A 23904-nucleotide genomic window follows, 5' to 3' on the forward strand; every position below is an offset into this window, starting at 1 on the left:
GGTGGTCAGGACAAAGAACGATAAGCAGAATAATTCTGTAGGTAACCTAGAGCCCACATCACTCATTGTAGACAAACCCATCCACAGTTTAGATGTAGACAGTGGTCACATTACAGTATATCAGTTTAGGCTCTAGGTGGCAGCATCAGCATATGAATTCTGCTTTGAGAGACCCTATCTTACTGTGGTTGTGCCGAGTCCGATCTGTCCTGTGATTTAGTGGTCAACAAACACTGTTGATTATTCTTTCTAACCCAAAATCCTGACCATAAAATTGCATTTGATAAAATAACCAAGTTGGCTATGGTTTGGATTGCGGTTTGGGACAATTTTTTTATACTCACATTTGATTCTTATGTTGCTCTCTAACTGTTCACTGTCCAATGGTAGTTTAAATTACTTTTGATATGACATACTGTATCTATAGCTTATGGAAACATTTGAGATTCCTGTATCTTTTCTGCTATCTCAAATAAGTATTAAGCAGGTGCAACTATGGGGTAACCTTGTTCCCTGAAAAGCCACACAAGTCTACCATAACCCCCCCCCCCCCCCCCCCATTTTCCCTTTCGCCCCCCTGTCCATATATGGTTCATGTCAATCACCAGTATATCACACTGACAGGGGCACCATTAACTGACAATCTGCCTCAATCTGTGAGTTTTCAGTAGAGCCCTAGAGGCCTGACAGGTCAAGAATTTCTACTTCTCCTTTGGTCCCAAATGGCACTCTGTCCTCTACATAGTGCCCTATGGGCCCATGGCACCTTATTTCCTATGGGCCCTGGTAAAAAGTAGTGCACTACATAGGGAGCATGGTGCTATTTGGGATGCATCCTTTTGGGTTTGATTGAAATTGAGGGAGAGCCGCAGTGCGCTCCCTTGATCTTGTCTTCTACTGTTTGTTTTCGCTCTGCACAGGCTAGTTCAAGCATTCATCCCACCGAATTACACTCACGACCCAACTTAATCACGTTCGCACATCCACACGTTGGCCCTTGTTTATTGTAACACTTTTCCCCGCAGTAGCCCGCCGTCCCCCAAATCACATTTTCTTAATTGCTCTCCCAAATATTGAAAGTTGAGGAAGAAGGTGAAGCGAGGGAGGGTGTGTGCTCTTTTTAAACACCAAGGAGGTGTGTGTGTCTGTGTCTCAGCGTGTCTCACTGTGCGTCCATATGAGTGTGTGTGAGATATTCTTGGGGGTGAGAACAGTGTCTAAAAAAAGCAAGCAGACAGAAAGCCCCCGCTCCTCCAGGAGATGTGAAAGGTCCCACAGACGATGAGTCCATAATCCCAACCATCTGTGCTAATAGGCCTTGAGTGTTCATCTGTCTCCTCCAATCACATATCTCCGGAGTGGCCTGAATATATATATATATATATATATATATATATATATATATATATATATATAGATATATATATATATATAGATATATATATAGATATATATATATATATATATATATATATATAGATATATATATATAGATATATATATAGATATAGATAAAATAAAATTGCCGTTGATCTTTGTCTTCTGCTTCAGTGTTGGAGAAATTGTGAGGAGAGAGAGAGAGAGAGAGACTGGTTGTTCAGTACTTCACTCCAAACCTTGCTTTAGGTACAACTGGAGTCTGAAGTTTACATACACTTAGGATGGAGTCATTAACTTGTTTTTCAACCACTCCACAAATTTCTTGTTAACAAACTATAGTTTTGGCAAGTCGGTTAGGACATCTACTTCTAGTAAATTTTCCAACAATTGTTTACAGACAGTGAATTATAAGTGAAATAATCTATCACAATTCCAGGGGGTCAGAAGTTTACATACACTAAATTGACTGCCTTTAAACAGCTTGGAAAACCCCAGAAAATGTCATGACTTTAGAAGCTTCTGCTAATTGACATCATTTGAGTCAATTGGAGGTTTACCTGTGGATGTATTTCAAGGCCTACCTTCAAACTCATTGCCTCTTTGCTTAACATCATGGGAAAATACAAAGCAATCAGCCAAGACCTCCAAAAAAATTGTAGACCTCCACAAGTCTGGTTCATCCTTGGGAGCAATTTACAAATGCCTGAAGGTACCACGTTCATCTGTACAAACAATAGTACGCAAGTATAAACACCACGCAGCCGTCATACCGCTCAGGAAGGAGACGCGTTCTGTCTCCTAGAGATGAACGTACTTTGGTGCGAAAAGTTGAAATCAATCCCAGAACAACAGCAAAGGACCTTGTGAAGATGCTGGAGGAAACGGGTACAACAATATCTATATCCACAGTAAAACGAGTCCTATATCGACATAACCTGAAAGGACACTCGGCAAGGAAGAAGCCACTGCTCCAAAACCGCCGTATAAAAGCCAGACTACGGTTTGCAACTGCACATGGGGACAAAGATCGTACTTTTTGGAGAAATGTCCTCTGGTCTGATGAAACAAAAATAGAACTTTTTGGCCATAATGACCATCGTTATGTTTGGAGGAAAAAGGGAGAGGCTTGCAAGCTGAAGAACACCATCCCAACTGTGAAGCACAGGGGTGGCAGCATCATGTTGTGCGGGTGCTTTGCTGCAGGAGGGACTGGTGCACTTCACAAAATAGATGGCATCATGAGGAAGTAAAATGATGTGGATATATTGAAGCAACATCTCAAGACATCAGTCAGGAATTAAAGCTTGGTCGCAAATGGGTCTTCCAAATGGACAATGACCCCAAGCATACTTCCAAAGTTGTGGCAAAATGGCATAAGGACAACAAAGTCAAGGTATTAGAGTGGCCATCACAAAGCCCTGATCTCAACCCCATAGAACATTTTTGGGGAGCACTGAAAAAGCGTGTGCGAGCAAGGAGGCCTACAAACCTGACTCAGTTACATCAGCTCTGTCAGGAGGAATGGGACAAAATTCACCCAACTTATTGTGGGAAGCTTGTGAAAGGCTACCGAAAACGTTTGACCCAAGTTAAACAAGTTAAACAAAGGCAATGCTACCAAATACTAATTGAGTGTATGTAAACTTCTGACTCACTGGGAATGTGATGAAATACATCGTTCTCTCTACTATTATTCTGACATGTCACATTCTTAAAGTAAAGTGATGATCCTAACTGACCTAAGACGGGAATTTTTACTAGGATTAAATGTCTGGAATTGTGAATAACTGAGTTTAAATGTATTTGGCTAAGGTGTATGTAAACTTCCGACTTCAACTGCGTGTCCATCTTTTTGGTAATAAAAACAATAACATAGTTGTTTTTATTGGTGGAAAATACAAAATAATTGTAAAAAATCCTCCGAGTTTACAATCTTTCACTGACATTTTGCTTGACAGAGTTTTTCCTTGTTTCTCTTCACTTTATTGTACAATTTATAGTTTGGCAGAAATATGTTTTTCAATGTATTCCCACAAGTATCTTTTTATGTATTTCAACAGTGAAGAGGCGACTCCGGGATGCTGGCCTTCTATGCAGAGTTCCTCTGTCCAGTGTCTTTTGCCCATCTTAATCTTTTATTTTTATTGGCCAGTCTGAGATTTGGCTTTTTATTTGCAGCTCTGCCTTGAAGTCCAGAATCTCACAGTCGCCTCTTCACTGTTCACTGTTGACGTTGAGACTGGTGTTTTGCTGGTACTATTTAATGAAGCTGCCAGTTGAGGACTTGTGAGGAGTCTGTTTCTCAAACTAGACACTCTAATGTACTTGTCCTCAGTTGTGCACCGAGTCCTCACACTCCTCTTTCTATTCTGGTTAGAGACAGTTTGCGCTGTTCTGTGAAGGGAGTAGTACACAGATCTTCAGTTTCTTGGCAATTTCTCTCATGGAATAGCCTTAATTTCTCAGAACAAGAATGGACTGACAAGTTTCAGAAGAAAGTTATTTCTTTCTAGCCATTTTGAGCCTGTAATCGAACCCACAAATGCTGATGCTCCAGATACTCAACTAGTCTAAAGAAGGCCAGTTTTGTTGTTTATTTAATCAGGACAACAGTTTTCAGCTGTGCTAACATAATTGCAAAAGGGTTTTCTAATGATCAATTAGCCTTTTAAAATGATAAACTTGGATGAGCTAACACAACGTGACATTGGAACACAGGAGTGATGGTTGCTGATAATGGGCCTCTGAACGCTTATGTAGATATTCGGTATAAAATCTGCTGTTTCCAGCTACAGTAGTCATTTACCACATTAACAATGTCAACACTGTATTTCTGGTCAATTTGATATTTTAATGGACAATTTCTTTGCTTTTCTTTCAAAAACAAGGACATTTAAGTGACCCTGTACTTTTGTGTGTGTAATAAAAACTGTACAAAACCATCCACTGTAATCACCAGGGCCACTAGACAGGGAAGAGAATATACCCCACAGTCACCCCTGACAATTAGTGGTTGAGTTATAGTTGTCCCGTGAAAGTGTGGTGATGTGAACCACATGTGAAGACCTGCGCTGGCTGGGTCCTGATGGGGCTGCTCTACCACTTGACCTCTATGTCGGGAGGGCTGGAGGGGCTATAACTCGGTCAGGGACATCAGTCTGTATCTGTTTGGTACTCTACTAGCAGCACTTTCCCTACTACCACCTCTCCCTGTTCTTCCTCGAAACCACCAACCTGGGTTGTGTTCATTAGGGCACGCCGTAGCAAAATGTTTTCCAATGGAAAACAAGTGTTTCCTATTGGACATGTACCTACCCATGTCCCCATTTTTCATCCGTTTTGTGCCTGGGACTAGGGGGAGGCGAGTGAGATGATTGGGGGGGGGGGGGGATTTCGAGGTTGTGTGCATGGGTGATCCACTAGCATTGAATCATACCGTATCACTTGGTGGGGCTCATGTGAAGGTTAGCCAAATATTTTCATTTGTTTTTTTCCTTTATTTAAGTGACAGATCATATCTCGAGGTGATTTACCCCTGTTAGCACTGGTTTCAATCTGGGAATCAGATAAGGCCCCTTGTCCCAAACGCCTCTTTCTCTCCAGACAGGCCCCTAAACATGGCACCGTATTCCCTGCCATTTGTGACGCGTACATGGGCTGACCTAACGTGATGCTAAACAGCGACGTCAGAGCGGAATGTTTATTAATGCACCCCTAAACTTCAAGTGTGGTTGTGTCCCAAATGGCTCCCTGTTCCCTATGGTGTAGTGCACTTCATTTGACCTGAAATGGCACCCTATTCTGTGTATATAGTGCACTACTTTTGGTCTGGTCAAAAGTAGTGTGCTATAAAGGGAATAGGATGCTGTTTAGGACACAGCCCCAAGATGTCTAAATGGAGCCAAGTGGAATTTGCTGGGTTATCATCCATCATATTGCCAGAAGAAAAAAGTAGTTCATTGGTTTTGATGGAAAGCATGAGTGAATTTTGGTGGGAAATGTTGGAGCGCTAGACTAGTCGTAGCAAGGGTTGTTAATATTGAAATGGATGGTTTTTATGCGCATACCTGCCATTTATTGAACAATGTCCTATTTATTACATGTTCCTTGTTTTGAATGCCTTTGATTCAAACCATGAGCTGGACGGATGGTGCCATGGCTATGTGCCCTCAACCTTTATACTGTTTTCGTGTGTGTGCCGGACCAGAGTTCAAATTATGTTTTCTTTCAAATACTTCATTTCTGCTTGATTGAGCATGTGTGGCACAATGGAACCACAAGTCCAAACCCTGCCTATCTGGCACTCAAGGCAGGTTCAAGCAAACGCTGAAAGTATTTGAAATATTTAATTATTTTGTGTACCATGCATCTGATATTGATGTGAACAGTACTCTAGCTGTAACCAACTGTCCATCCATCTCTCTACCACAGAAGAGAATGCTGCAGTGTGGTACAGCCTGTTGCCCGGGCCGGGCTACGACTTCTTCTCCATCGACCCCCATTCTGGAGAGATGAGTACCACCTCTCAACTGGACAGGGAGCTGCACCAGCACTTCACCCTCAGAGGTTATACACATTACACACAGAAACTCATTACTGTTGAATGTGCAGTTTGTCACTTTCATTTCCGGTAGCCTCCATTTACAAAAAAGTAAATGGAGGCTTTTTTGTAAATGGAGCCGTTGAGTCAATCTTGAATGATTATTTTTGTGTGTGTAGACTGGCTTGTGGTTGGTTCATTGAGTCTCTGGGAAAGTTGAAGTTGCACTGCACCTTTCAACAACTGTTGAATTACCATGAAAGAACTACAGAAATATACTGTAACTGTCATGGTGCATTTTGTAAGTCAACCAATGCTCATCTCAATTACACACACACAGAGTATATAAGTAACATAAATAATTAGACACACTCACTTTAGTTGGTCGATATTTACCAAATAGTTTCTCTGCAGTGAGAAAGTTCCACCCAAAGACTGTATAAGGGTGGATTGCAGTTCAGCGATGTCCAGAGTTGGGGGGGCATATCTGGGAATATCAGCCAGAGAGTGGAATTATAGCCCCATTTTCAAATCAAATTGTTTTTGTCACATGTGCCGAATACAACAGGTGTAGTAGACCTTACAGTGAAATGCTTACTTACAATCCCTTACAATGCAGTTTAAGAAAAATAAGTCTCTTAAAGTATTTACTAAAATAAACTGAAGTTAAAAAAATTATTAAAGAGCCACAATAAAGTAACAGTAATGAGGCTATGTACAGGGGGAACTGGTACAATGTGCTGGTTAGTCAAGGTAATTGAGGTAACATGTATAGTACCAGTCAAAAGTTTGGACACCTTCTCATTCCAGGGTTTTTCTTTATTTTTACTATTTTCTACATTGTAGAATAATAGTGAAGACATCAAAACTATATGAAATAACACGTGTAATCATGTAGTAACCAAAGAAGTGTCAAACAAATCAAAATATATTTGATATTCTTCAAAGTTGCCACCCTTTGTCTTGATGACAGCTTTGTACTCTTGGCATATATTTTGATTTGTTAAAAATAAATTGGTTTACTACATGATTCCAAATGTTATTTCATAGCTTTGATGTCTGCACTATTATTCTATAATGTAGAAAATAGTAAAAATTATTAAAAACCCTTGATGGAGTAGGTGTGTCCAAACTTTTGACTGGTACTGTACTTCACGATATCTCTGTCTCTTCATGCAAATGATGAGGATTTTTGGGCCTTGTCTGGTGCCTGAAGTTAATCCTTTGCATCCGACTCAGTAATATTTAAAACCCCCACCATGCGATATGTGGAGACAGTTATCCCATACGACAGTCCTCTCTCATTTAGGGCATCGTTTAGGGCTTGTCACATCTGTTTCCACCATAGGGCTTAATAAAATATCTAGAATTTTTTTCCCCTCTTGCTCCTTCTCTCTCCCTCTCTTTGTTGCTTTCTTTCGCTCCTTCTTTCTCTCTTTCTCATGTTCTCTCTCGCTCCCTCTCTCATTCTCTCTTTCTTGTGCTCACTCCTTCCTCGCTCTCTTGCGCTGTCCCTCTCTCCCGATTTTTGTTCTCTCACCACCACTCTCTCTCGCCCTCTTTCAATCTCTCTTTTTTGTGTTATGGTTCACAGCCAGAGTCATAAAGAACTCGGTCTACCCACTTTTTGAAAGCAACATTATTCACCAGATTTGATTGATGTTGAGGCTAGACGTTACAAGGGTACGTCCAAAATGGTACCTGATTCCCTAGTGCACTGCTTATAGGGAATAGGGTGCTATTTAAGACTCTTTTATGCCTTGGACTAGGGTATTTTTTTGTGCCCCCCCCCACAAGAATACAATTACATCCAAAATATGCAATAATATTTTGTGATAAACTGCCTTCAGATGTGCACATGACGATATTTGTACAGTCTGGAGGGAGTTTGAACAATTAAAATCTAAGGAAATATAATCACAGGAAAGCCGTGATTTGAAGTCGTGCCAGAATCGACCCGGTGATGATTGTGAAATACCAAGAGACGTCGGGCCAATTTTCCACTGGTACGGTCAGATTAAAACAAGGGGGAAAATGAACCCTGAAAAAAAAATCTGTTTCATATCAGCATTTTTGGGGGGAGGGGTGGGTGGGCAATATAAGATGTTGATACAATGTAGAGAGAAGCTGTGAAAGAAGTACGTCTTCAGTTATGACTTTCAAAGGACAGTCTATTTTTTGCTAAATTGTTGGTCTGTTAAATCTGTGAAGGATGCAAAACGTAGAACTCATGAAATAAAGAAAATCTGTGAAGGAACCGCTGTTTGTTCATGCCAATGTTTGTGGGGGAAAAAAGAGCATTCGAATCAAATTCAAATCAAATCAAATTTATTTTTATATAGCCCTTCGTACATCAGCTGATATTCTCAAAGTGCTGTACAGAAACCCAGCCTAAAACCCCAAACAGCAAGCAAAGCATGTGAAAGAAGCACGGTGGCTAGGAAAAACTCCCTAGGAAAAACTCCCTAGAAAGGCCAAAAACCTAGGAAGAAACCTAGAGAGGAACCAGGCTATGAGGGGTGGCCAGTCTTCTTCTGGCTGTGCAGGGTGGATATTATAACAGAACATGGTCAAGATATGAATGACTTGAAGTGGTGAAAACCACAATGATCCCTTGCTCCCACCTTTCCAACTGTTAGTTCAGCTATCACATCAAGGAGGGGTGGCACACTGTTGCATTTTTATTCTATTGTCACTAGTACTAACGGAACTATCTATGCATCAAACCGCAGCTATTCTCGAGCAATGCTGTACTTGCAATGATCGTGATATATGGCCGTCTTACCTACTTTTGTCAAATGCACTGATTGCATGTCACTCTGGATAGGTCTCCAAAATGACACAAATTTAATGAAGAAAGTTTGAACAATATTCAAACAAAGGATTTCCAAAATTCCTATTTTCTTTTTTTAATCCTGGTTGGGGGATTCTGGATTTCCTTATCGTTTCTGTATGATTCTGGGAATCTTCCAACTGGGATTTCTGAAAACGTAGGAATTTTGCAACCCTATTCAAACAGGACCTAAACCCTCAACTTCCTCTCCCTGTTGTCCCTCTGCATCATCTCCCTCGTCCCCCTCACCAGTCCAGGCTCGGGATAGCGGCGTCCAGCCCCTCTCCAGCACGTCCACGGTGCTATGCTCGGTGCTGGATGACAACGACAACGTCCCCGAGTTCATGCAGGCCTCCTTTCAGCTTAGCCTGCCAGAGAACCTGCCCCCCGGGGTCATCCACACATCCCAGGCCTCGGACCCAGACCACGGAGCCAACGGCACCATCACCTACGCCATACAGGGTGAGATTCCTAAATGGAGCACCTCAGTGTTTCAGTGGAAAATTACTTGGTGGTTTCAACAAGATTTATTCTAACCAGAGTGTATTGACTTATCCCACCAGGCGAGGACTACGGCGGGCGTTTCACCATCCACGCCACCACGGGCGCCGTCAGCACCACGCGGGCCCTCGACCGGGAGGAGCGGCCCAGCTACACCCTCTGCATCCAGGCCAGCGACGGCGGCCAACCCTCCCCACTCAGCTCTTCCACCCAGCTCCTGGTGCTCCTGCTGGACCAGAACGACAACAGTCCCTCATTTCACCGCAAGAGTTATCGCGCTTCCTTGGCTGAGGGGCGCCCCGCAGGGGCAGAAGTGCTGCGTCTGGAGGCCCGAGACCCGGACCAGGGCCCCAACGGCGAGGTGACATTCTCTCTGGCTGAGGACACCCTGGGGGCCTTCTCGGTAGAGCCCGCCACGGGTGTGATTCGGACCACCCGGCCCTTGGACAGGGAGAGCCGTGCTCAGTACACCTTCAGGGCCGTGGCCACCGACAGCTGTGCCAGAGGTCCACGGAGCTCCGCCACCGCGGTTACCGTGCAGGTGGAGGACGCCAACGATAACGCGCCCGTCTGCACGGAGAACCCCATTATCGGCTGGGTCGCCGTGGAGACGATCCCAAACAAGATTGTCGCCACTGTGACGGCAGTGGACGGTGACCGTGGTGAGAACGGGACTGTGTGGTTTAGCTTGGTGGAAAACAACCCTTTTTTCACCATCAATGGTCAATCAGGAGACATACGATTGAATGGTTCCATTAGTCAGAGTTTCTTGGGTGCTAACCTGCAGGTGTTGGCTGCAGACCAGGGGAGGCCAGCTCTCACCTCTACCTGCCTGGTCCTTATTCACTTGAAGGGAGAGGACGAGCCACTGCACTTCACTGAGATGCTCTACGAAGCAGTTGTGGTGGAAAACAGCAAAACTGGTACAGAAGAACTGCTCTAATATCAGTATATGAACAACTATTCAAGACAAGTGCATTGATATGTACCAGATCTGGTTTCAACTAGTATTTGTTTTCTATCATATATGTGCTTGATTGAACTTGGCTGCTGCAATGGAGCCAATTGAATAGTCCTAAAAGTTGGAACCCAGCCCATCTGGCGCTCCAGTCAGGCTCAATCAAACACTTAAGTCTGCTGTGTATGTTCAATACTTTATCCAAACTCTTTACTGGCGTCACGCTATCTATCAAACCCTTTGAGTTCAGGTTAGGGCTAAAAGCCATTGAGAGTTATCTTTTTTTCCATCTCTTCTCCTTTCCCCTCCAGGCGCGTGGGTGGGAAACGTGGTGGCTCACGACCGGACCGATGACAGACGGCGAATCGAGTACAGCATTTTCAACGGCAACGAGAACAGCGCCTTCGCTATCAACCAACACACGGGTATGAACCAACCTTTCCAATACTAAAAAAAAAACATATTTCTCGTGTGGTCCAGTGGTTAGTGCCACCATCCCCGGCACACATATACCAGAGTCAGAATGTGTTTAAACCCACCTTTTTGATTCATAATCTCTCCCACCTTTTTGTCTCCTCTTCACTGTCCTAATCTTCAATAAGTATGTTTAAAACCCTAAAATAACTTGTTCTCCTCTCCAAAACACTTCTCTGAGGCTGGAATCATAGACATAGCTTAGGCTCCAGTGTGCTTGTTGGCATAAGCCAGCTAGGATTCTTTCATTAGTTGCCTGCAGCAGGAACTTAAAACCATGCTTGTCTTTTCTTCCTTGTTCGTTTTTCAGGTCATTTTTTGACTCCAGGGACACACCAAAGCCAGAACCTCCGCCTATCCCTGCATCCATCTGTCTAGTTTTCCGTATCTCCATCCAGGCTAATAACCCCGGCATTCCAGACTCCTCAGATCCCTTTCCCAAACAAGACTTTACTCCTTTTTCTTTCAATTAGCGCGACTAGCATCTCAATACCTTTGGACCATCGCTCGCTCTCGCACGCTCGTTCATTGCCATGTAACACATTGGGGGCAATGAAACAAAGGAAGGAACTGAATAGGGCGGGGGGACCGTTGGGCAATGCGAGCATGGGCGATGGAGCGTGAATAGGGTGTAAAAACGCCAGTGAATCAGCTCCAGGTGACTTATTAAAGAAATCTATTCCCACGCACAATAGAGACTTGATCGTATACAAGGTTTGAAATAAAAATAGTTTTAGACAAACATATCTGTTTGCAGTCTACAAATACATTTTTTATTGTCTTCTGGCCCACGGCTGAATCTAGTTGATGATTCCTGCACTATAGTTTCCAGCCCCTACTGGATTGGCTGTAGATACCTAGCCTGCTTGCTTGTGTAAACAACGTCACGCTGCTTAGCGAGTCCCACTTCCTCCTGATTCAGACCATACCTGGCACGAACTCGGGACCTCTGCCTCACAAACACACATGACCGTCCTCCCTCAAGCATCTTAGCCGATCGCGCCACCTCAAAAGCTAGCTAATGAGGCTACACAAGCGGGACACTCAAGGCTGAGGAGTATGTGTCTCACATCCCCATGTGTTACACTAGCACGCACATGAGGGCGACGCTAGAGTGGCTATCCAAATTATCGTGTGGAAATCCCCTTTTAGGATTATTGAAGGCATTGTCTACTACAGCAGTCGAGGTTATTTTCCCATATCCCCCTGTTCAGAAAACAGGCATTGTATCCCAAATGGAACCCTATTCCCTATGTAGTGCACTACTTTTGACTAGGGCCCATAGGGCTCTGTTCAAACAAAGTGCACTATATAGGGAATAGTGTGCCTTGAGGGACGCATACACAGGCTTTTCTGTGGATTATGGACTGCTTGCCTTAGCCAGCATGGATTCATTATGGCCCAAACTCTCCCTGAGCCCCTATATATGCAGTGTGGCTGAAGTGGAACGGGTGGGGGGGAACATCAAAGTCCAGATTACATTCTTGTTTGGAGACTGAGAGGAATCAAGTTGTTAATGGAATGTGTACATATGTTTTGAATGCACAACTGCAAAACATGGATGCAACATGGTGCTAGAATACACGCACGCTCAACATAACTCCCTGTGAATTCTATGAACTTTTTATCGTACATCCATCATACAATCTTTCTTATTTGCACTCTCCATCTCTTCTCCCACATTCCTGTCTCTCTTTCTGTTCGTTCGCTCACTCGCTAAATCCCTATCTTTCTGTTCCCTCTATTTCTCGCTTTCTTTCTCTTTCCACCCCTCTCCCAGGTGACATCACAGTGTGGGACCAGGCCAGTCTAGACTACGAGGCCAACCGGAGGGTCCACCTGGTGGTGCTGGCTGACGGCGGCCCCCTGCGCACAGCCCACTGCCGGGTCACTGTCACGCTGCAGGACGTCAACGATAATGCGCCGGCCTTCGAGCAGGGCCACTACCGCACGGCCGTGTGGGAAGGCCAGGTACACAACACCTACGTCATGCAGGTATGGATTGGAGGCCAGCCAATCGAGTTGTTACTTTGTCATTTTGAGCTAAGGCAGAAACATAATTTGTCGTTACCAATCAGTTTCTTTTGAGCTATGTTCCTCTCAAGGTTTCTTCCATCTCGGGAGTTTTTCCTGGGCACTGGGCTTTTGCTTTGATTGATTGATTGAAACATGGCTGTAAAAAAAAAAGCATTTACAATCCATTTCAAATACCAAATGCATAGCATTATTGCGTATTTTTTCCATTAAGTGTTGTGCGGCCTGTAACAGTCTGAACTGACTCTTGCGAATGTTATTTTTACATTTGCCAATGTGCCATGCTTACGCTGGGTATTGGCTATGTAGAAATAGGCTTCCTAACTCTATAATGCCTTTCTTCCTGTAGGTGTTTGCCTCTGACGCGGACAGCGGTGTGAATGGTCAGATTGAATACTCCATCTTGTCCGGTAACCAAAACCAGGCGTTCATCATCGACTCTGTGCGCGGGATCCTTGCCACCAACACTGTTCTAGACCGGGAAATCACTTCCTCTTACAAGTACGCTAGCTTACATTACACTTTACGCTACTGTTAGAGTTGTCACTTGCTATGGCAATGTATTGTGAGTTGTGTGCGTCTAATCCTACATGCTAGACAAAAGATTTCAGTGTCCTTGAACAGGGTATGGTAGTAGGTGTCAGGCACACCGGTCTGTGTCAAGAACTGCAACGCTGCTGGTTTTACATGCTCAACAGTTTCCTGTGTGTATCAAGAATGTTCCACCACCCAAAGGACATCCAGCCAACTTGACATAACTGTGGGAAGCATTGGCGTCAACATGGGCCAGCCTCCCTGTGGATCATTTTTAAGGTTGTTCTGAGGTCAAAAGGGGTGCAACTCAATATTAGAAAGGTGTTATAATGTTTGGTATACTCTGTTTTTCTATACTGAACAAAAATATAAATGCAACATGCAACAATTTCAACAATTTTACTGAGTTACAGTTCATATAAGGAAATCAGTCAATTTAAATAAATTCATTAGACCCTAATCTATGGGTTTCACATGACTGGGCAGGGGCGCAGCCATTTGTGGGACTGGGAGGCCATAGGCCCAGCCACTTGGGAGCCAGGCCCAGCCAATAATAATTTGTTTTTCACCACAAAAGGTGAAGACAGAAATACTCCTCAGAATAGACAGAAATACTCCTCAGTTTCATCAGCTGTCCGGGTGGCTGGTCTTAGACGATCCCGCGGTTGAAGAAGCTAGATGTGGAGGTCCTGGGCTGGCTTGGTTACACATGGTCTGCAGTTGTGAGGCCGGTTGGATGTACTGCCATAGTCTCTAAAACAACGTTGGAGGCGGCTTATGGTAGAGAAATTAGCATTAAATTCTCTGGCAACAGCTCTGGTGGACATTCCTGCAGTCACCATGCCAATTGCACGCTCCCTAAAAACATGAGACATCTGTGGCATTGTGTTGTGTGACCAAACTGCATATTTTAGTGGCCTTTTGTCCCCAGCACAATGTGCACATGTGTAATGATCATGCTGTTTAATCAGCTTCTTGATATGCTACACCTGTCAGGTGGATGGATTATCTTGGCAAAGGAGAAATGCTGATTAGCAGAGAAGTAAACACATTTGTACACAAAATTGGAGAGAAATAAGCTTTTTGTGCATATGGAACATTTCTGGGGTCTTTTATTTCAGCTCTTGAAACATGGGACGAACACTTTGCATGTTGCGTTTTATATATTTTTTTCAGTATATACAATATATGTCTATCGATCTCTACGTCTTCTACCTACACTGGCTAGTTGGAGTCCTAGTAATGTAATGGTGTGCGTTTCCTTGTGGTGTTGTGTTCCCAGGTTGGTACTGCAGGCGTCAGACAGGGGTAGCCCTCCCCTTAGCAGCACTGCCACCGTCCGGGTCCAGGTGGTGGACATCAACGACAACAGCCCCGCCATTCCCCCCATGGAGCCTGTGGTCATAGCAGAGAGTAAGACACCGCCCCTCTCAAATGGCACCCTTTTCCCATTACAGTACATTACTTTTGACCAGGGCCCATGGGGTAACCATTTTTGGTCTACATTTTCTAATCACTTAATTTTTTTGGGTATATTTATTTATTTAAAGCATCATCACAGAAGGCCAACATTTGGTAGCTGGCGCTGAAAGGATGAAGTCCCTCTTTGTAACAGTCCCACAGGCTGTTGTGCCTGAGGCACAGCTCTATCCTTATGCCACTGTCCTGAAGGAGTGAAGAGCACTTCCTGAAACAAATTGCTTGGGAGACAAGCCCACCCAATGAGCAAAATTAGTTGAAATCGGTATTTACAACGTCTTTCCAATGTATTTTGCTCATAGGGCAGTTCCCAGCCCCTCACTGACACACTGATTCAGCTAACCAAGGTTTTTATGATTAGTTGAATCAGGTGTTATAGCAGAAGATTTTATTGATTGACAAAGATTTCCAAGAGAATTGTCAACTTGAGATAATGTTTCAGTTTAATTTGTAATACTAAATACCTGTAGAGATGAAGTAGGACCAGTACACACAATTGCTCTTCGGCTCAGGCCAGGCCAGTACCCCCTAACAAGTTGTGTGCGTTTGACTACATAGACTATTTGGTACTAAATACTTCTTACGCTGTTATCTTGTCGGTCACCAGACCTCCCAGCGGGCTACATGGTAACCCAGGTAAGTGCCAACGATGTGGACCTCAGCTCCACCGTGACCTACAGTTTTTCGGACAATGCCAGCGCTGCCGGGAGCTTTGCCATCGACCGCTACACGGGCGTGGTGACCCTGACGCAGATGCTTGACCATGAGGAACAGACAGCGCACAGGCTGGTGGTGTGGGCCTCGGACTCCCTCCACCAGACCACGGCCGAGGTCCTGGTTCAAGTGCTGGATGTAAACGACAACGTGCCCGTCTTCTCCCAGGACTCCTACCAGGTAGCTAGAACTGCAATCGGTTTTGTATTTCACTAATGATGCATTACAAGACACAGTTATGGTTATGGAACACAAATCCCTCACCACACACACACATCTACTTTGTGGTGAGCCTTTCCACATTAGCAAAAAAATATTATATAGGAGGCAGAAATGAAGTTGTTTAAAATGTAAACATGACTGACTAACTGAGAGGATGAGGGGATTTGAATGTCAAGTTGGACAATGTCTGATCTATCCATTTGACACCATTGTACTCCCTCAGTGATGTCTTGTGACTCCAAGGTCTCCTTGAGTCCTCAATGAGATGTTTATAAATGTATTTATTTTTTCCTGGAAATTGACATGAGACTTTGTTTGTTTGCACCACCAGGTGAAGTTGCCAGAACTGTCTCCTGCCAACATGTTGATCCTGACTGTGGCTGCCACGGACCGAGACTCTGGGCTTAACGGCAAACTCGGCTACAGACTCCTCTCGTCACCTCTACACGGCTTCTACATACACCCAGACAATGGTAAGCACTATTAGATTTACCAATTAGATTAAAGTTAAATGATGTAAAACAGTGCATGAATAGCTTTCATCAGAATTAGCCAGATATAGTGAACTTGCCTGTTCTAATTACAAAATATATTTACTTTTGTGTTTTTACTGAAGAGAGACATTGTGACCGAGATTGGAGGGAGAATGTGTCATATTGAAGAATGTGTAGGCCGGATATTACCCAATGCCGACGTGTACATACAGTATGCGTACCACATTTTAAACTACTGTACCATCCAGTCCATTCTAAATCAATTTTAATCAAATTGAAGGGTAACAATGGAAGAACTTATTTAGGCACGAAGTCTCTAAAGTGCGAACTCTTGGCAGAGGCCACGTGAAAATGTTTTTAATGGACCCGGGACCATTCTCCCAATCATACCCAGAGTCCAAGGACGAGTCAATCAGAAATTCCAAGGCTGAATCTATATAGCTGCTGCTAGGTCTTGAAGAAATAGGCCTAATCCTCCCGTGATGCTACAAAATGTGCTTCTCTTAATTCCTACGATTCAGCCTGTCAAAATGTAGTAGGAGAAGAAAAGTTACCGCCACATGCTTTCCAAGGTTCACGTCTTAAGACTGTCTGGTAGCCCGGTTTTCATATTCATCTTTTATATTCCCTTGTTTAAAGTCAAATTTTTCTGGCTCGACGTGCTTATTTTACACGTTGGCCAAGAAATGGGGGTTTGCGCCAACAGTAAGTATATGCCCAGTTCTGCATGGTTCTACACATCAAGGGTTATTCAGAGTATTCACACTGTCAGTAGCCTCAGTTTCTCCATCCATCCATCCATGGTTTCTCGTTTTACGGACTTGGATGTGTGAAGGAGTGCAGTGGAGGGGGGGAGAGAGAGAGAAAAAAGAAGGGCTGAGTGGGAGAGATTGCTGATGAGAGGTCTGCTTCAGAGCTGGGTCTGCCCTGTTATATCCAGTCTCGGGAAGCACAGTTAAGTCTTCGCCCTCCCCAACCCGACAAGTGAAGAAGACTAATTGAACCCGACGAGGCTAACAGAGACCACTACATTCTCAAAGCTCTGTTTTTTTCCTTCTTGAAACATTTTTTTGGGGCCACCTTGTTACTTTCGAGGGCCAGCGACTTTAATATCTGAGAAATGCGTTCTCCATGTTTTGTGGTGCAAGTAACTAATGGGAAGTGAAATTTGGATTGGCGTCAATATTAGAATTGAGCCTCTCAGAATCGTGTCTTAATCCTAACTCGAACCAGAAACTAGATACTGGCTCGTTCTTTTGTGTTTCCTCATGTTTCCAGCACTCATATGTTTTAACTTATGTGAATTATGTGTTTCAAGATAAGTTTCAATTTTACACGAGGCCGGGCGATATCCAAAACTGATTTGACTATACAGTAGTGTTCGATTTTATGTAATGAAAAATACCAATCTTGCTCATTTTCAGTCTCAATTTACTGTGCTCACGTCAGTAAACTCATTCGATAGTTCAACATTCTCAAAATAAACTTCAGCAAAAAGCCCACAGAACGCACTATAGAGAGCATTAAAGACACAATCCTGAATGTGGGTTTCAGTCAAAAGGCGGCCCCGCCACTCGGTTTGCTATAAAGCTGAGGAGTGGGGCTGGAGAAATATAATTACGCTCAGATTCCTAGACTAAGCTATGGATGCAACCCATGAGGTAGTGAGTGATCTTATTCTACTGTACAGGTTTTGCGGTTGCCAGGTCTCCCTTGTATTAAAAAAAAAATAAACTTTTAATCACCAGGGACTTTCCTGGTTAAAGGGGCATTCCACCAACGTTGCTCTATTTGATAGGTTGTTCTTTACCATAATAACAGCTAGAGAGCTGTGCGTTGTCGACAGTCAGCATGGTAAAGCCTCCCTCATAGTAGCTGTAGACTGAGTGGACACCTGAAACCCTACATTAGACAATGTTAAAATAGATCAGCTTGAGTGTTTGTCTAATAATTATGATAACATATTTATTTTGATAGCACTTTTAAATTCTGCATAGGAATAAAGCAATTTCTAAAGGACCTGCAGCACTTTCAGTTGATTAAAAACACTAGTAAGATGTTTTTCACTGTTTTCAAATCGGAGACGATGGCTAACTCCAAACCCATTTGTCTTGTAGGGTCGGTGTTCACCAACAAGCCCTTGAAGTATGTCACCAACGGTAACGTGATCCAGCTCCTGGTGGAGGCCAGAGACTGGGGCGACCCAGTCCGCTCTACAGTCACCTCCGTGGACATTGTGGTCCTGGACGCCAACGACCACACCCCGCTCTTCCAGCATGACGATTACACGGTCAGCCCCCTTGAGGATACCCCCGTCGGCACAACCCTGCTGACCCTCTGGGCAGAGGACCTGGACTGGGAGTACGAAAACACCCACCTGGACTTTGTCATTGCCAGTGGCAATGAGGACAGGAGGTTCTGTATAGAGGTAGGTGCGGTCCAAACGGAGAACCAGCAGAGGACCGCTGGGAGTCTGGTTCTGTGCCAACTGCTGGACCGCGAAACCACTGAGGGCTACATCTTGACAGTGATAGTTTCTGACCGTGGCTTGCCTCCGCTCAACAGCTCGGTGGTCGTGGCGGTGACCGTAGCGGATGTCAACGACAACATGCCGGCTTTTGTCAGCGCGGAGTACCACACTCAGGCCAGCGAGAGCAGCCCACCAGGCACCAGGTTGGTTCAGGTGACCGCCCAGGACCCTGATCGAGGAACCAACAGTCTGGTCCGGTATGACATCATCTCAGGCAACAGCAAGGGTCACCTCAGGTTAGACCCCCACACCGGCGCCCTGGAGGTCAACCACAGTCTCGACTATGAGGAAGACTCCAAGTACGCACTGACCGTCCAGGCTTCCGACGGGGGCGAACCTGGAAACCGTAAAGTAGCTTTCACCGTGGTCTTTGTCATGGTGTTGGATGAGAATGACAACTCACCCTACTTCATCTTCCCCGTAGTCAACTGCTCGGTACCGGAGAACCTTCCAGCCTTCACCCCCACCTGTTCAGTCCATGCCATCGACCAAGATGCCGGGACCTATGGACAGCTCACCTACTCCATCCTGTCCTCCTGCTTCATGGACTACGGCAGTGGCAGCCCTGACAGGAAGGAGGCCTTTGCCATTGACAGCCTCACTGGGGACATCCACACACGGCAGACCTTTGACTTCGAGCGGGAGAGTGACTACTGCTTCATAGTGGAGGCCAGGGACAAAGGCGAACAGGCGGCCACCGTACGGGTCCAGGTGGCCATCGAAGGGGCGGACGAATTCAGTCCCGTCTTCACCCAGAGGCAGTACCGTTTCATTCTCCCAGAGAACGCCAAGGCGGGGCAGACGGTCGGCCACGTTATGGCCATGGACCATGATGGAGGCCTGGATGGCATGGTGGAGTACTCCCTGGTCAACCCCTCACAGTTGTTCTCCATCAACAAAACAACAGGCGCAGTGTTCGTCTCTGGCCCAGTGTACCGCAAGACAGGAAGTTTCTCCAACGACGTGGTGGAGCTCTTGGTGACAGCCGGCAGTCCCAGAATGGACTCCAGGTCCACCACCAGCCTGGTAACAGTCAATATCTCCAATTCGGCTGAAGCTCTGATCGGGGTGGCCCTTGGTGTCCAGACAGTCACTCTGGGTGTGTCGCTGGTCATCTTCCTTCTCCTACTCGTCAGTTTCGTGGCCCTTGTTCTGAGGTACAAGACCAAAGAGGCTGCCATCAAGAAGGCCGCTGCCCTCGCAGCCAACCTAAACACTGGCACGTTCGGCAGGACTGGCGGTGCCCAACAGCACAACGGCATCGGCTTGCGGGAGCTGAGGGCACCCATCACCATCCGAGTGAAGAGGGACATATCCCTCCCTATCCGGAACTCTGACTCAAGCGGCCGCGGCTCGGCAGAAGGTGAGACGGCCGAGGACCATGAGATCAAGATGATCAACGAGTACCCGTGCCGCAAGAGGGCCGACTCATCTCAGAGCAGAAGGTTCCCTGACTCTGGCGTGCCCAAGGACTCGGACCAGCTTTCCTGCCATTCAGAGGATGGAAACCCAGGGACGGTCGTAACCACGGTCTCCAGCACATGTCTGGCCACAGAGATGCAGAGCTCTGAGAGCCTCCACACCTTCAAAGAGGAGGGAGGGGGGGAAGGTATGCTGCCACGGGTCAGGGTGAGAGACATGGAGGAGAGCATGAGGGGCTACGTCCCTCTCTCGGACAGCCAGGCCTCGGTGGACGGCTCCTTCAGCTCACTGCTGTGTCCGGAGGAGCAGCTCCGGGGCAGCTACGGCTGGGACTACCTGCTGGACTGGGAGCCGCGCTACCACACGCTGGCCTCAGTCTTCACCGACATCAGTCTGCTGCCCGACGAGGACCTCCAGGGGGGCCATGAGGGCCTGGCGTCTGAAGCCTGCTGCCTCATGCATCCGCCACCCCTCATCACGGGCGTAGCGCAGCCAGGCCTCAGGGCCGTGCCCCCCCGGATGCCCCTGCGCAGCATGCACACCCTGACCCGGAGGCCCTCCTACCCCAAATACGCTTACGAGCCCCTGGCCAGGAACACAGGGCTCACCCCGTCTGCCATGACACCCAGTTTCTCTCCCTCGCTGTCGGTGCTCACACTGCGGACCCCCAACGCCTCCCCGGTGGTCTCGGAGACTGGGCTGGGGTTCTTCAGGCTAGACGCCGGCAGCCTTCTGGAGGGAGAAATACAGGTGTAGACTTGCGGACCTTTTGATATTATGATAGATGCCAAACACTAGCATTAAATCATTTGGTTCTCAAGCTTATTTTAAGTCTTTTAACATCTCTATTCAATTAGTTTCTACAATTAGTTTCTCAACATAAAGGATCTACAAATCAATATTGGCTCATGTTGGACAATATTCTGTCATCTGGCACATCTATTAGTAAGGACATTATACAATGCAGATGCATGGGTGAAATCAGACATTTATTAGATGTCTTTGTACAATTAATGATTTGCATTGTGGCGCATTTAATATTTTCATAACTTGCTTTTGTAATAAAGTTATATATGCAAAAGCCTGAACTCTGGTTTGCATTGCAATAGCACAACGCAGCACTCTGTACACGAGTGGATGTTTGAATCCACAATTAATGAACACATGTATGGTCGTAAACATGTTTGCATGCTAAAGAAAATGAAACGCATTGTTATTTCAGTTGGCTATAGCTTTTTGACTTGGCAAGTATTCTTGTTGTTCTGTAATTGTATTATGTCAGAGTACCACGAGCCCATATTCTGTGAACAACTACATTTCAAATACCTACAGTATTTGAAATGTCATTAACAGCTGCACAAAGAGCCAGGGCAGTTGGTGTGGGACCAGTCTTTTGATATTGCTGTGTGCGCCGATTGTATACTATAGATACTAACGGCACTTATGTATGTAACATTTCAAAATGAAAAAAAAGTGTTCTCTCAATTGTAAAATGTATATAAACTAAGGTCAAATTTAAGTAGGTTAAACAATGTCCTGCTATCTTTTAGCTCTATGGGGCAGTTCTAACTAACTTGAACAACAATTAGTGTACGATTCAATTCCACAATGGTTTGTGACTTTCTCGTCATTCCTTTTCATCGTTGAACTGATTTGTTAATGTGGTTCATAAATTAAACAATTCCAAAGGAAAATGTGTGTTGCTTACGGAGCAATAATTTTTCCAGACTCCCTCTGCAATTAGTTTAGTCTTATTTAGAATTTCCTATCACATTTCAGAAACCTATTGATACCACATGGAGAACAAAACCCCCATAAGCCTTTATTGTTGTTCTTCACATGGTGGATCATGCTTGTTAAGAAACTGGAAGTCCCACTCTTTAGAAATGTCTTGGAATCACGATAGAATAGCATTTTGGTTCCATCCAACATTCTTCCACAAACCCATTTTCCACATGGCCACCCTGAGTGTTTCCTTTAACCCAGTGTTGGAGAAGGTCTGATGCAAAACAATTGTTTGAATCAGTTTCAAATGGAATCCAGATCCCCCCAAAAAGTGCAACCATTCCCTGGCTAATAGAATAGTTGCATTTTTAAAGGGTGGAATAAAAACAAGGTTTGCTTGTGGCTCTCTGAAAAGGTCCAACGTTAGAATCCCAAGCTTCAGAGGCTGGTATCGTTCCTCGGAGGTTATACAGTAGAACATGTTTTCCATGATACTAGATCTCGTTCCTCGCACTGTTTGAGGTCTTTGTAAATTTTCCTCCTCACAGCTATGAGGAAAGTGCCAGATGAAGATACAGTATGCTTCTCTCTTTCCAAGGGTTTAGGCCGTGGCAGCGTAAACAGTGTCTGAGCTCGGGGGACCTAACACTCCTCTGCTTGGCTTAGCTTGAGAGCATCCTTTAATGTTGATCAGCTGTTTCCTCACATTCTGGTCACAGCGACAGAGATGATGCATCGATTGTTTTTGGTTGGAGAGCAAGAATCTATTGAAAGACCTTTGGTCTGGTGTAAAAGCTAGTGTGGTAATGAGGGGTCTCTTACTACCCCAGAGGTCCTTGAAGCGTCCATACACTTCTTCAGAGCCTCAGTCTCAAGATTAACATATGGATTTACCATCCATACATTTGGCCACTAGGATGTGAAAATATGGAATTGCTTTTGGCCTTGAAACCCATTTTGGGGAAAAGTGTAGAATTTGAATTAGCCTTTTTCAATGTGTCTTTTTACTCATTTTCAACTCAAATGAGACTGCACACGATTTTACGTCAAGAGGCTATAAAATGGCGTCAGAAACTGCTGGTGAAAGACTCATGGAGAAGTAATAGGCCCTGACATCCAAGTCTAATAAGGTCTGATGACTTTCAGCCATTTTTCCCTTGCGCCCACCCAAGCGTCCCTTACTGTCCATAACGGCCATCTGAACACCCACGCATTCCTTTGCTCCAAAAGCAATTTTAAAAAGCAGGGCGATTTGACACTGCTTCACTTGGGCTGGTGCTAATCCCCCAAAAAGTGTCGGCAGAGGTCTAAAACTGAGCCATTATCAGGTAGCTTAATTAAGGATTAGAAACATTTGCGTGGCTAGTCAGCTAGCTGTGCAAGCTTCATGCGTTCTGAGTATAGGCCATGATAGGCATCTTATTTATTGACTCAGTTCTGGGTCACTCCTTCCTCCCAGGTTGGTTTGGACTACAAGCTCTGCTCGCTGATATTTGTGATTTCGGTGGGTATTTGGCTTTGGGAAGCACAGACGATGGAGAGATCTCTCCTGTGTCATGTGATCTGGTAAAACAAGCATCTGCATGTCTCGGCACACACTAGCTGGGCGAGTCAGGAGACCCGGACAGGAATATAGAGCTCCTCTGAGATGTTCCATCACCACTCCTTCAACGTCTGTCAGTCAGTTGACAATGTTTTGGACAGAGACCGGAGAGGAAGCCCGTTTTGGTAAACTTTCACCTTGTGGTATTTCTTCTGGAAATTGATGGTTTGCAGATGTAAAACATCTTTTCATCCTTGAGTTATCAGACAGACTAGGCCAAACAGCCTTTAGTATTAACGTTTATTTAAAAATAAAAAAATAAAGCACTTATTTATCCCCCCACTACTGTCATAAATGCGCTGTTACCTGCCTAATGTCAGTACTGGTCTGCTCTCTCATATCGTAATTTGAGAAGAGATCGAGCTTCCCCAGAGGTGCCTTGAGTTCGGAGCACAGTAAAACAATCTCCTTGCGTCAGACACGAGCAGTTCATGCTCATGATTATGCAGGTCCGATGTTCA

The 23904-nt window shown here is 45.0% G+C and overlaps 1 protein-coding gene across 1 annotated transcript in view; it reads left to right on the forward strand.

The window, feature by feature from the left end:
* Positions 1 to 21809, forward strand: part of dchs2 (dachsous cadherin-related 2) — a 56933-nt gene extending 35124 nt beyond the window's left edge. Inside the window, exons 11-20 of the mRNA XM_014195589.3 lie at positions 5812 to 5946; positions 9006 to 9215; positions 9317 to 10177; positions 10524 to 10637; positions 12467 to 12681; positions 13070 to 13221; positions 14537 to 14667; positions 15341 to 15627; positions 16001 to 16142; positions 18281 to 21809. Coding sequence (XP_014051064.3) covers positions 5812 to 5946; positions 9006 to 9215; positions 9317 to 10177; positions 10524 to 10637; positions 12467 to 12681; positions 13070 to 13221; positions 14537 to 14667; positions 15341 to 15627; positions 16001 to 16142; positions 18281 to 20871 — 4838 coding nt within the window. The 3' untranslated portion in view covers positions 20872 to 21809. The remainder of the gene's footprint in view (positions 1 to 5811; positions 5947 to 9005; positions 9216 to 9316; positions 10178 to 10523; positions 10638 to 12466; positions 12682 to 13069; positions 13222 to 14536; positions 14668 to 15340; positions 15628 to 16000; positions 16143 to 18280) is intronic.
* Positions 21810 to 23904: the final 2095 nt, after the last annotated feature.

Source organism: Salmo salar, chromosome 04 (assembly GCF_965601325.2).
Source record: "Salmo salar chromosome 04, fSalSal1, whole genome shotgun sequence".
Lineage (NCBI taxonomy): Eukaryota > Metazoa > Chordata > Actinopteri > Salmoniformes > Salmonidae > Salmo > Salmo salar.